This window comes from Lissotriton vulgaris, chromosome 3_2 (genome assembly GCF_964263255.1).
Source record: "Lissotriton vulgaris chromosome 3_2, aLisVul1.2, whole genome shotgun sequence".
NCBI lineage: Eukaryota > Metazoa > Chordata > Amphibia > Caudata > Salamandridae > Lissotriton > Lissotriton vulgaris.
This window is the reverse complement of record NC_141690.1, coordinates 281,133,313-281,147,840: the sequence shown is the minus strand read 5'-3', so window position 1 is coordinate 281,147,840 and position 14,528 is coordinate 281,133,313. Positions and strand designations below refer to the sequence as shown.

Genomic DNA, 14,528 nt, shown 5'->3' with positions numbered 1-14,528 from the left:
GGCTATGGTCGGGACTCTCCGCATTCCTCACCGCCTCGTCTGGATGCCGGACCGCAGTCTTCGTCTCCTCCGTGGGCCTGAGGGAGTTAGCAGGAAAACCCGCAGGTGTGCACAGAAAGGGGTCCGTCACGGCTGTAGAAGGGGTCAGGGGCCTGCGTTACATCACCGGCGCGTGATGAAGGGGAGGGGTTCCTATTCGGGCGCCAGATTATGTGGTAAATAAAATTACCGGGACTATTTTTCTATACATTAAATGACAATAAGGATAGCTCATTAAAATGAGAGGCAGAGTCCGTGGTATCTGAGTCATACGGGCTTTAATTAAGCATCTCGAGACGCTGGACATCGAGTTCCATCACCACTAAGGTTCAGGAAGGGATATTCAACATTTTATTAACATCACACATTATATATAGTAAAACTGTACAGTTGAAATGAATACAGTAGGCGTAACAAGTGAAAAGAGAAGAGATAAGAACACATGGGCGTAAAAGAAGGCGTGTACAGGGGCGTACACGGAGGTGTGTACTGGAAACGTCACAGAAGTGTCATAAGTGGGTGGATGCATAGAAAGATTCTGCAGGGTCAGCAGAAACCTTTACCCTGAGTGCGTGCGCAACTGGGCATGACGTGGTAAAGACGTGTAACTGGGGAGAGCTGGAGGACTTGACTTTAGCTCTAGTAGAAGAGTCTTGGTGTCTGGGATGTCAGAACGACCTGCACCTATAGCATATCTGGTATCTTATGTTTGGAGGATGTATTATCTGAAGTAAAAGGTCTCTCGGGCAGAGGCCGTACAATACTGAATGCTAGTGGGTGCATACGTGTCTTGGTGTAATGCGCAATGCGCGGGGGCCATGGGCCTACCATGGTAACGGGTGCTGTAAATCACTTGCAAGGAGACGGGAAGGCAAGGCCCTCTGCTCTACAGCCGGAAACATGTTTACCTATTTCACTAGACTGGAATGAGTTTTCGAGGAGGCTAAGCAGATAACTGTAGGCAAAATACTGTCTTGTCAGGCAGGCCAGGCCGAGCCGGGCACCGCTTTGCTGGGCAGGAAGTAAGACAGAGGTCAGGGATGCATACCTAAACTGCAGCTTCAGAGTCAGAAGAGAATCGGAGCCTTAATTAAGGGCCTGGCTCGACTGAGCCAGAAAAACGTGGAAAACGTGTGCTTCGCGTTATTTAAAAGTGCACCATGTAAAGACGTTGGCACCATAGGCTTAAAAGCCAAATTAACGTGGTTTTCTTGGAGGGCTGAATAACTGACATGTTAACGTTGGATGCAAATGCATATGTGTCTTCATAACAGGCACAGGAAGGGAATTATATGACATACATGGAACATGGGTGCATGGATAGGGTGCGAGTGGGGGACACGCTGGATACCTGAAAATTTCTATTTCCTCACTGTGAATGCCAAAAGTAGTAAGTGCATTCTGTGTATACCAAAATGGTAGTAAGTTTAGGATTGAGTCTTAAGTTCATTCTGTGAATCGGGCCCTCTGACTCATCTCAAACCTCTTTCTACTACTCTTTCCAATGCACTAATCTACTTCTCACCCAATACCTCTATCAATATATCCATTACCTCCACTCTCTCATTCATCCCAAACCCTATACCACTACTATGATCCTCAAAATAACCCTTTCAAGACTCTTCCCTACTCCACCCTTCCTTTCACCTCTTTTTACTATTCCGCTCCCCAAAACAAGCCTTTCTAAACCCTCCCTCTGACTCTTCCTCTCCACCTCCCTTTTACTCATCGCAAGCCTCTTTCTACTGCTATGAGCTCCAAAACAAACAAAAAATTCTAAATCCTTCCCCTCTATCCTTCTCAATCCAAATAACTGACTAACATATCCACTGCTCAAATTACTTTCATATTTTCACTATACTGATTCAGCACTATTTCTCTATGGCTTCCGGAGTAGCGTGCTACTCGCTGAAAAAGCACTGTGACGCCTCATCAGGGGTAGTAAGCACTATATAAATGCAATTACAATATGAGATACATGCATGCATACATACCAAGATGCACACATACATAAGTGCAGAAATGCATATATACATACATGCACACATACATTCAAGACACATACATACAATCAAACATACACACAAGCAAATATATACGCAGACATACATACTAGCAACATATATACAATCAAGCATAGGCACATGCATATATATATATGCATACATAGATACATAGCTAAACAGGCCTTCTTAAGACGCTCCTCCGAAGCTTGTGAACACGTGAAGTTGGGTAAATCTTGTGTTTCTCATCACCACAGATAAAACCACATACACTCGTCACCATCAGACTCTCAGAGCTGAATTGTCGTTATGTATCATATGCATACAGACATGCATAGATATACACACACATGACCCCTTGGGGGAATGACGATGTATAACCTCATTACAATATTCTGCTTCAGATCCTAACCACATTCTGCAAGTGTATTTGCAGCTCATGGGGCTAATGTATGTAATAATCACGCAGTGCGTCAAGTCTCCCTGCTGCGCTGCGTGATAGGGAAAGGGCAGGAATGCGCTGTATTTGACATAATATCGCGCATTGCTGTCTTTTCCCAGCGCTGGAGCCCAATGTGCGGCCGAGCACCAACGCAGGCGCCCTTGTACCATGGTGCGAGCCAGCCAGCCTTGTAAGGGGCCCCTTCCTGTACAGAAACAATCCTGAGAGGCCTTCTGCTCATTCTATGTGTGCTGAGGACACATCTCAGGTGCAAATAACTCTCTCTCTGTTGCTTTTCAGGTATGCTCTTCACTGTGGACAGTGAGGGCGTCTGCAGGGAGGGCCCCATGCCATATAATGGCTACGATTACCCTTCCAGCGCTCGTGTTGTGGGGACGCTGAGAGGTGCAAGCCATGTCCTCTTCAACCCTTGGGGTCTTCTGTATGTCGTGAGAGGTTCTGATATATATAGGGGTCCCAAGCCTTCAGACCCATCCAAGGACTGGTTCCAGGATATAGCAACGCGCGTCGGGAAAGACGAATGGGATGGATTCAAGCACCTTTTCTTCCACCCCGAGGGATACCTTTATGCCGTCAATCATGAAGGAGTGATCTACCAAGGCTATGCGCCGGCCGATGAATACGATCCTTGGGTAGGCTTTATGGGTTTACATATGACTGCCGGATGGGGTGAAATGTCCACCCTCTTCTTCGGCCCCGATTGGATGCTGTACGCAGTGACTACGGACGATAGGTTTCTAAAAGGATATGATCCATATATCTTGCTTTACTGGTATGACATTGAAAACTGGTTTTCTGCAGTCGAACCCATCGGAGAAGGTGGATGGAAAGAGCTGACCCGATTCATGTCCTTAACTTTCGATGGCATGCTCTGGTGCATCACCAAGACAGACGGGAAGGTCTACACGGCCTCTCCGCCAACCTGGGGCGACGACTGGCTGGGGAGAGCCAGAAATGTGGGCATTCATTACTACTTTCCATTCATGCTATTCACAGCTTAGTGACGAGAAGAAGAGCCCAACACCCTTGTCTACGTAAGTATGACGTCATGTCCTCGCCCATTTCTAACACTTTCCACGACAGCTCTTAGTTCAACTTTGCCTCTGAACTGTTCTGTCTTCTTTCCTACAGGGAGTTTTCAAAATGCACGGATTCTAATGTCACTGTTGCCAACCCACTCCATCCATCCTCAGTTCTTAAACACCATTGTTTCCTCCTAATGAGTGACCAGTCTCCCTTTTCACAAGCACCCCTTCGCACCATTCATGGCAGCTGACTGGGGAATAGGTTGGGATGTTGGCAGGGGTGCCAGGCCTTGGGGGACAGTTTCTCTTACAAGGCACGAGCTACAGTATGTCATTAAAACCGCACTCGCCGCAGTCTTTATCTTTTGATTTTCAGAAATAAAACAGCAAAGCAGGGTTTACTTTTGAAACACTAGACATGGATGTCCTGGAAGAGTTGGGGGTATCCTGTTTGCGACCACTAGGTCGTGCATTACAGGCATTTAAGGACCAATCAAGGGTGGGCGCCCTCCCTAAATGACTGATGCAAAACAAGCATTGAAAATGCAATAGGTCTCGCCGTTGACTAAGTTAAAGCCATTTCCTTTGCTAATGGTATTCTATAGTAAAGCAAATGGCTTTAACTTCATGAAAGGCGAGACCAATTGCATTTTTAATGCTTTTTTTGTACCTAAAAACACTCCTTGACTTCATAAATGTTGCATGTCGACATGTTTTAATCATTACAAACACACTGAACCTGACCACTGGTCCTAGGTCACTTCACACTTGTTTCAGAAAATGATGAGGGGGCTACCAAAAAAGTTTGGCTGCCAACTTTTGACATCTCCAAAACATGAACATGCTCATGCAACATGCTTCCTCATAGCAATAAAAATAGAAAAGTCACACTGACGTGTGCGGAAGCCTCCTTTGCCCATGTTTTGAAGCATACTATGCTGTTTTTTTCAAAATCAGGCACAATTCACCAGTGAGTGGTAACGGATGCTGAGTTAGAAATGAGAGAAAAGCTCATCACCGGCACAGAGCTACAACAAAAGAGAAAAACACAGTCCATACAGCTCTCTTATAGAATGCTTCCACAACCTCTAAAAGCACAAGCAGTGGCAGGATATTGATCCTCCCTTTAGCATGGTCCAAGTACTACTTCCTTGGGTCCACCATGGCGTCTGTCACCTCCGCACTGCATGGACCCACCATGGCATTTGTTATACCTCTATACCGCATGGGACCATCATGGCATCTGTCACCTCCACACTGCATGGGCCCAGCTTCCTACAGGGGGTAGCGTGAGCCTTCGCACCAGCCCGCAAATTATCCTGTTATTCCCAACGTTCCTGCGGCGGCCAGGACCTGGGTACTCGTCTGGGGTAACCTCGGCAATCGGAGGAGACGCTTTGGGCCTTCCGCTGCCAGGGGGAGCTGGTGCAGCTGAGTTCAGCGGGTGGAATCCGGACTAAGCGCCTCCAAGAGGACTGCGTAATCACTGGGAATCGCAATGGTGGTCAAGTGGGCCAGAAGCTGCTGAGCTGTCTGGCGAGGCGGAATGTGGAGATGAGTGCCCCTGCGCAGGCTGGCCAAGTGAGGTGCGGGCGGACACCCGGGATCCCACCTGCGGTCTCAGCTACGTAAAGTAAAGGAGCTGGGATCTCGAGCCAGAGGAGCCCACGTGTGAGACGCCCTGGGGCTGTGTGACTCTGCAAGAGGCGGTAAGGAATTGGGGCGGCCCATTGGGCCCAGAATGGGGCTGGCTGAACCAAACACCACCACAAGAAGTGCTGGGAGCAATCCTGATGAAGATTGCTGATCCTGCGGGGCCAGAGTGAGTGAGGGCCCCCCCGCACTCGGTACACGGCCTAAGCTTTTGGGACCAATTCCTGGGGGCAGAAGCAGGGGAGCAATGGCTGAAGCCTGAGCCTCCGAACATAACTGCGTGGAGTGGGAACCTTGACCGAATTGAGTGCCTGCGGAGGCTAACCCAGACCCGGGACAACACCCGGTAGCTGCAGAGGACTACGGAGACAGCTCCCGGCCTGAACACTTGGGCAGTGAGGGGAAGAGTCCAGAGCTACAGAGGTATCTCCGGCACAAAATGATTTACCTGCTGCGCGTTCCATTTTTCGTCAGGTCCTCTCACTTAGCGGCACCTTGACCGATAGAAGCTGAAAGACCTGTCACCATCCATGCGAAGGCGGCCACTCTGAGAAAGTTAACGGTGCCCCCCTCCACCACTTTCTCTCGAGCACCGCAGGTCTTGTATATAAACTCCCGCCGCGGATGTAAGAGGGTGGATACCTGACTATGGTTACCACAGATTTTTTTGCCTTGTGTTTTGCTGGTTTTCGACTTAGTTGGCCTGGGATCCTGCTAAGCAGGGCCCCAGGCTATCTGCTCTCACTGTAAAATGGACTCCATGTACTCTAGGTACATCTCCAATTGGTATTTGGATCACTCTTATGAGCCCCTGTACAGTGTACTATAGGTACCCAGGGCATAGGTGCACCCAAGGCCTACCAGGGGCTGCAGCATATCTTTTGCCACCCCTGGCTGGGATACCAAATTGACACAACTGTCTGATCACTCAGCTGGGGCAAGGTGGTGTAATCACCCCTTGCTTAGGTATAGTATTCCTATATCTAACCTTATATATAGACACATATGCACCTATAAGTCACTCCCGGCGCGGCAGGTTTCTGGACCAGGGTCAGCGGACTCGATAATTCTCTCGCCTCGGTGCCCACTCTGATCAGCGATCACACTCGGCAACTCTGGGCATTAGCTTGCCTCATCTTCACTAACGGCCCCACCAGACCGCCGGGGATGCCTGGTCTCACCCTGGAGATACCCATTAAGGGACCATCTCTCAGGGAAGCCAGGAAGGGTTTCGCAGCGGTCGAAGCGCCTTGGGACCCTCCGGTTAAGTAGTGCGCTATATAAATGCCTATACACTCCTATGGCAGGCCTCGACAATCCTGGAGGCAGAGTGCTTTTTTTTATGTGAGATGGTGCTCTAGCATGAGCTGAGCCTGTCTGCAGCTTTCGGAACGATGTCCTTATAGCTGTTCTAGGATATTGCCATACCATATACTCTTAAGTGCATTATGAACCTCGCGGTTAAATGCTAACTCTGGTTTGGCTTTATCAAAACATGTCGTGTAAGGTGTCATACGCTTTGGAATTCTACCCCCTCGCCAGTTCTGGTGACGGGGGTAGCATTCCACCCTTCTAGAGGGAGAAGACATGTTGTTCCTACCTATCCCGGTTCAAATTAACCAGAACCTCAGCATCACAAAATGGATGCTGCTGCCACAGACACAAGTCTGACCTCCTGCTGCTGGGAGCCCTTCCAGAGAGGGAGGCTTGGACAATAGGTTTCCTGTCTTGGGAGGTGCTGCACCACCCCAGACAGGCCATAGTGTCAGTGGCGTCACAAGGGGGGTCCGGGGGGTGCGGACCGCACCGGGTGACACACTCACAATGGGGTGACACCATCTAGTTTATCGTTTTGTCAGAGTGATATGCAAGTTTGTGTTCATGTATGTTATGTCTCTATTTAATCTAATGGCATGTGCAGACCTACCTCGCCCTAATAATGCTCGTCTCGCAGCAGCTAAGGCTTGCTGCTAGCTGCACCAGTCTCGAGCCTGCTCCGCGAGCTCCAGATCACACATAGGGTGTGCCGGCATCTCTGCTGACTGGCTTCAGATAGCTCCATCGATCCTCAGCTGTCAATGACGCGGCAGTCAGGTCAAGGGATCATGAACCATTCTCCTCAGTGCCATAAGGTCACTGAGGCAGATTGTTACCGTGTGTGTTAAAACGCACAATACGTGATAGAGTTGTGCAACAACTTTAAGATGGGCTGTGCAGCTAGCAAGATTGTTTATCCTGCAGCTCAAGTGGAATAGCAGAGCATTTAAAAATGTTTTCAGCTTTATCATTTAATTATTGCAGAACGTGGTCTTCAGAGTAAAAAACGTGTTTTGTTCTCACTTTTTAGGACACGCCTAGCTCTCCGGTTGCCTTATAATGAGGGAGATCGGCACATCCTCATTTTGATACTTGTGGTTTTGACTTATTTCTATTATAGACCTCTAAGAACAAGAACACAAAGATTTAAAAAAAAGATGGTTGGGTGCTTCGCTGCTTCTTTTTGTGTCAATAGATTGCGTGAATGACAGCGGAGGGGAGATGGTGCAGACAGAGGGAATGATGGTGCAGGCGGAGGGAGAGATGGTGCAGGCAGGGGGTGAGATGGTGCAGGCAGGGGGTGAGATGGTGCAGGCGGAGGGGAGATGGTGCAGGCGGAGGGAGAGATGGTGCAGGCAGGGGGTGAGATGGTGCAGGCGGGGGAGATAGTGTGAACAAAGGGAGAGATGGTGCAGGCAGAGGGTGAGATGGTGCAGGCAGAGGGAGAGATGGTGCAGGCAGCGGGTGAGATGGTGCAGGCGGGGGGAGATGGTGCAGACAGAGGGAGAGATGGTGCAGGCAGAGGGAGAGATGGTGCAGGCAGAAGGAGAGATGGTGCAGACAGAGGGAGAGATGGTGCAGGCGGAGGGGAGATGATACAGGCAGAGGGAGAGATGGTGCAGGCGGAGGGGAGATGGTGCAGGCAGAGGGAGAGATGGTGCAGGCAGAGGTAGAGATGGTGCAGACAGAGGGAGAGATGGTGCAGACGGAGGGGAGATGGTACAGCCAGAGGGGGAGATGGTACAGCCAGAGGTAGAGATGGTGCAGGCAGAGGGGAGATGGTGAAGGCAGAGGGAGAGATGGTGCAGACAGAGGGAGAGATGGTGCAGGCAGAGGGGAGATGGTGTGCGCACAGGGAGCGATGGTGCAACCAGAGAGGAGATGGTGCAGGCAGAGGGTGAGATGGTGTAGGCTGAGGGAAAGATGGTGCAGGCAGGGGGTGAAAGGTGCAGGCAGAGGGGAGATGGTGCGGACAGAGGGAGAGTTGGTGCAGGCAGAGGGGACATGGTGCAGGCAGAGGGTGAATTGGTCCATCCGGTAAATTGTGAGGGGGTGACACCATGAGTTACCCGCACCGGGTGACACCAACCCTAGTGACGCCACTGCATAGTGTATTGGGGCAGGGAGGGCTGAATGAAATGAGACACTGCCTGGGGCACACAAGGTGCTCCATGCAAACTCCAGTTGAAACCGGTTGCTGGGGCACTCCAGCCCCAGCTCTGGCGCGAAACTGGACAAAGGGAAAAGTGTGTAACCACCCCCTTCCCTGGTCCCACCCATAGGAGGAACCTAGCAGGTAATCCAGCCCCTAGATTTGGTATATAGGTAGGAGCTGAGTCCCAAGGCTTTAGATTATCCTGACTGAAACGAAACTCTGGACCTTCTACCATCTACTTTGCAAGAAGATACCTGAAGAATCTCCCTTGTGGCCAAGGAGTGGCCATCCTGTGCAAAAAGGCACCATCAAGCGCTCAACGGTTTGCTTTTGTCGTCGGAGCCCGTGCACAGAGCCTGATAAGACCCGGACTTTGAGACTTCTTTCAGCCTGATCCACAGCCACAGCAAAGCTGAGACCCGTGGAGGCGAAACGAGACGTGGGACTGGCCATCTTGGAAAGCCAGCGAGACGCTTTCCGTGCAACTTCTGAGGCACCCTCGAAGTTGTGCATTGGGGATTGAGAAGCCCCAGCCCGAGCATCAACTGCACCGAAGATCACCTCTCCACACTCACCGAGTGCTGCGTGGGCCCATTTGCATTTTCCTGCTCGACGCGTCTGTCCAGTCATTTGCCCATTGGCTAGTGGCCTCTGTGACAACGAAACCCGAAATCTACACTGCTGATCTGGTTGCTCCAGACTGGCCCTTGCTTCCCTGCGAAAGAAAGCCCCTCAGTCCTTGCTGGCCTGAGTAAGAAGCCCTCTTCAGATCCTGCGTGGGTTGCCTTTGCCAAGACTTGTTGACTCCAATCCGGAAGCCGACACCGCCGACAGCGAGAGCCTTTGTGATTCAGTCCGTTCCCAGATCCTGGTTGTCGTTAACACCTCCTGGTCCACCTGGCAGCAGAGACAAGCTTTGCGACATCACCTGATTGCCCCCGACATCGCCTGGTTCCTTCCTGGTTCCACTTCGGTCACTGGCTAGTGACCCAGACTATGTCCCCTCTGCTTTCAGGTACTCTTCATCCTCGATCTGCCTTTGGATCCAACCGGACTCTTCTCTCCTGGTCGCCTGCAACATCTTTTCTCCAAGGCTCCATAGAACTCCACGGCGAAACCCGACACACTTTGAGACCTGTGCACCCGCTTCCCTTTGGTGAGGTAACGTGAGTACTGCAGTGCTCCTGTGAAGATTAACTCTCCTAGTATCCTAGTTTCAAGTGGTTAAGTTCTAGTCCAGTCGGAAGACTCCTAACTCTTTAACTTTCTAACTTTACGCACCCATTGATTCCTATGTGTGCACACATGTGCATTTAGACTCTGCACACGCATCCCGTGGGCCTCCTGCTTCCTAACTGTTGTTAGTCCAGTGTAGCCCCAGCGATTCCCAAGGCCCTAGGCCTTACCATTGTTTGTGACGTGGTTCTTATACCACTATTTTAGTATATGGTTTAGCGGGCCAACAGGGCCTATCCATATTGTGCAACCTATTGTATGTTATATTGAGCTATTTGTTATGCGCTTGTGCTTCTGTCCTCATAAAGAGTTCAGGGGTTTGTTTTAGAAATAAACACATATATTTTGAATATATAACCTGTGTGATGTCCTTTCATTTGGTATTAAAGGGATTGCATGTGGTAAAACAGCTGGCTTCACATGCCCTCTTGAGTTTAGCCTAAGACTGCTTTTGTCCATGCTACCACTAGGATAGATGGTCTATAAGGTTGACTTACAACCATCACCATGAGGGTTGTTTGGACTGATACAAGGTGCCCACTAGAATAGTGGACATCACATATCAGGCAAACTTCTCACAGCGGAGAGTCACACAGCCTCTACATTGCGTCATGAGCGCGTTGTTTTCTGTGGCACCCTTGACAAGTACAGACAGGCTCAGAGCGCGCTTTGCACTCATTGGTTACTCCTAAAAATGTGAGCAGCCTCGCGAGCACGCCCATCGCTTTCCCGATTGGGTCACTGTCAATCGGTCCTTTAGTGTCTTGCTCTGGACGTATCGTTTTTTTTGTTGTTGTTTTTTTTATTTTTATACTTTGCTCTTAAATACATATATATACTTTTGGATTTGCCGCAGGCAATCGTAAAAAAAAGACGGAGACCTGAATTTAAGTGCAAGGTAAAATCAAACAGGGAGGGGCGGAGATAAACACAAATAATGACGAAATGTAAAATTACATTGGAGAAACGGATACGACTAGACAGAAAAGTTGGAAAGGAAGATGCATGAATAAAATGAAATGTGGTGAAATTAATATGACGGAAAGAATGGCTGAAACAATGGCACAGATGGAATAACATAGAAAGGCGTAAGGGAAACAGGAAGGCAAACACGGTAGGCTTGAAAAACAAGCACTCGCCATGACGCCAAGTTTTCTCTTTTTGCTGCCGTCCCACTTGGACGGCCTCGGCCTGCTTTCCTTTGGTTTGTTTTCTTTATATGGCCATCTGTTTGACCCCATAAAGATAAAAAAAAGCTTTTACGGCAGAAGGAAGGCAAGCCAGTCCGAACAAGTGGGACGGCTTAAAAAGAGAAAAGAATACATCACCATGACCTCTTTCCCAATGGCCGGCCACCGTTTAGCATAAACGGTGACGCCGGCCAATGGGAAAGAGGGACGGGGCTTAAAGCCCGCTAGTGAAAGCTCCTCAAAGTCATAAGATCTCGCCAGCGAGACTGCGCATGTGCGCAGTCTTATGCTACACTTCGACCTAAAGAACTATTGATGGACAGAATGCAGAACAATGTCAAACATTCACATAAGGACAGAGATCTGGGCTTAAAACCATTCTTTCATTGCTCTCCATACATCCCCAGCTTATACCCAGCCATATGTAAATCAGTCTTGACCCTGTTCCCCATGAGTACAGTCCAGCTCAAACGGCCAGGCCAGGTCCTCCTTGGACCAGAAACAAGCATCCACTGACCGGTTTTGGGGTTTCACCCCTCACCAGCCAAGCTAGCTAGACTCCAGTGACATGGAGAGCACGGAACCCACGTCTGGGCATACTCATCCTCGTCAGGGTGACAAATGCAAAAAGAACATATGGTGGAAAAAATGTTAAACAATGTCAAACATTCCCCCCAGTTACAGCGATCTGGGCTTATATCCAACTTTTTTTTTGCTCCACACACTATTCCATTTCAAAGCCAGACATATGCAAATCAGTCTTGACCCTGCTTCCTATAGGAACAGTCCAACTTGAACTGCCAAGCCAGGTCTTCCCTGTACCGGAAACCTAATCCTAGGACCAAATTCAGGGTTTCAGCCCTAATCAGCCAGGCTACCTAGACTCTACGACATTGAAGCATGGATCCCAGGTCCGACTCGGGGTGACAAATGCAATAAAAACAATTGGTGGGCAAAATGTTGTACAATGTCAAACATTCACTCCAGTACAGAGATCAGGGCCTAAACCCATTGTTTGTTTGTTCCCCATGCCCCATGCCTCCCCAGTTTAGACCCAACCATGTGTAAATAAGTCTTGACCCTGTTCCCCATGGGCACAGTACATCCCAAACAACCAGGCCAGGTCCTGCCTGGACCAGAAACAAGCATCCTAGGACCGGTTTCGGGGTTTCACCCCTCATCAGCCAGGCTAGCTAGACTCCAGTGGCATGGAATCACAGGACCCACGTCTGGCTTCCCTGTCCAACTTGGTGAGACAAATGCAAAAAGAACAAATATGGACAGAATGTTGAACAATGTCAAACATTCACTCGCGTATAGAGATGAATGTCTGCATTGTTAAGCATTCCATCCATCATTTGTTCCTTTTGCTTTTGTCGCCCTAAGTGGGAAGGGTATGCCCAGACTTGGGTCCCATGCTCCCTGTGCCACTTGATTCAAGCTAGCCTAGCTGATGCCCCAAAACCAGTCCCAGGATGCTTGTTTCCAGTCCAGGGAGGGCCTGGCTTGGCAGTTCGGGCTGGACTGTTCCCATGAGGCACAGGGTCAAGACTGATTTGCGTATGGCTGTGACCAAACGGGTGGTGTGGGGATCAAAAGAACGATTGATTAAACCCAAATACTTGTGACTTGAGCTGAATGTTTGCATAGTTCAGCATTCCATCCATCATTTGTTCCTTTTGCTTTTGTCACACTAAGGGCTCTGGGTATGCCCAGATGTGGGTCCGGTGCTCACTATGCCACTTGATTCAATCTAGCCTGTCTGATGAGGGGTGATGCCTTGAAACTGGGCCCAGAATGCTTGTTGCCGGTCCAGAGAGGACCTGGCTTTGCAGTTCAGGCTGGACTATTCCCATAAGGAGCAGGGTCAAGACTGATTTGCATATGGCTTGGTCCAAACTGGGGTGGCTAGTGAGAAAAAGAACGATGGAATAAACCCAGATACTTGTGACTGGGGGTGATCATTGGCATTGTACAGGATTCCGTCCATCATTTCCTCCTTTTGCTTTTGTCTCCCTAAGCGAGGCGGCCAGTCCCATGCTGTGGAGGAGCCGGTCTTCTAGGAGCTAGAAAACTAGCACATGATTTCCAACAACGGAGCCAGCTAAGGCTGTGCCGTCAGAAACTGAGCAACCTTCGAGGTGAAGAAACCATGAGTGGAGCTTTTCGTTACCACCCCACTGCAAATAAAGCCCTTTGTTTTGAGTGGAACCACCTAACCCTGAATGGTAAAATATCCAGTGAAAGTGCTGCCCATAAACATTGCAGCAGTCAGAAAAACACTGAGGGACATACTTAACAAATAATTAGGCAGTGCAGCGCAGCACAGCAAGTCACCCTCTCAGCTGGAAATTTTGCAGAGTAGCTGCTCAGCTTGATCACTTCTAATAAATTGGGCCCCCCTTTGGACCCATTTCCTCTGGATATTCAGCTGGGACCAGATGTACGACACACTTTACCAGTCGCGAACTGCCCATTGGGCGGGTTGCGACTGGTAAAATGCATTTTCCTATTGCCAACCATATTTTGTGAGCCGGTAACCAATCACGCACTCGCAAAATAGGGTTTGCAGGTTGCTATTCGGAAGGGGTGTGTAAATGGTGTCCCGACCTAATAGCGAGTCCCACTGGTATGTATAAATGTTTTGCAACCGAGAATGTGGTACAAAACATTCACAGATTCCCACAAATTTAAAATTGGTGTTATTCTATTCACAAACAAAAAGGGGTCCCAAGAAACCCCTTCCCCTTTCTGCATGGGGGTGCCAACTTTTTTTCAGAGCAGGCAGTGTACCCACGTACCAACCCTGCCCTTACAGACTCTAGCAACTATCGGCCCATATCACACCTGCCTTTCCCTTCCAAGAGAGTTGAAAAAGCCATGCATCGTGAGCTAACCTCTTTCATAAACACCAATCACTTTCTGAACCCTTCTCAGTTCAGGTTTAGGAGCAAGCAAAGCACCACATCCGCCCTGATTGTGGCATAGTAGGCTGGTGTCCTGTTCTCTTAGAAGTTTCAGGGAGATCAAAGATCTCCTACGAGAGGCCCTCACCATCTACCAGTGACATCTGGAGAGCGGTGCCCACATCACCTGCTGAAAGCTGGCAATATGGGCACTTAGAGGGCACCGCTCTCCCGAAATCACTGGTATATGGTGTGGGCCCCTCGAATGAGATCTTTGATATCCCTGAAATCTCTAAGAGAACAGGACACCAGCCAACTAGTCCTTTTGAGCCCACTTCAGGGTGCCACACATCAACAGGTTGTTTGCCCGGACCAGCCACTATTCAGGAAGGCACGTGATCCTTTCCACAGACAGTTATCCTCCATGTGCACAACAGAGTCCTTTGGTAATGTGCACCACGCAGACCAGGTTCTCCGGTCCTGCTTCCCCACAAGTGCATCTCCCCTCCTGGTGGAGTGGCACTGAGTAGTACCCATTACC

General features: G+C 49.4%; 1 protein-coding gene across 1 annotated transcript in view; it reads left to right on the top strand.

Moving 5' to 3' along the window:
• Nucleotides 1-2,786: 2,786 nt before the first annotated feature.
• Nucleotides 2,787-14,528, top strand: part of LOC147725691 (uncharacterized) — a 70,215-nt gene continuing 58,473 nt past the window's right edge. The window contains exon 1 of the mRNA XM_086964575.1: nucleotides 2,787-3,539. Coding sequence (XP_086820701.1) covers nucleotides 2,787-3,506 — 720 coding nt within the window. The 3' untranslated portion in view covers nucleotides 3,507-3,539. The remainder of the gene's footprint in view (nucleotides 3,540-14,528) is intronic.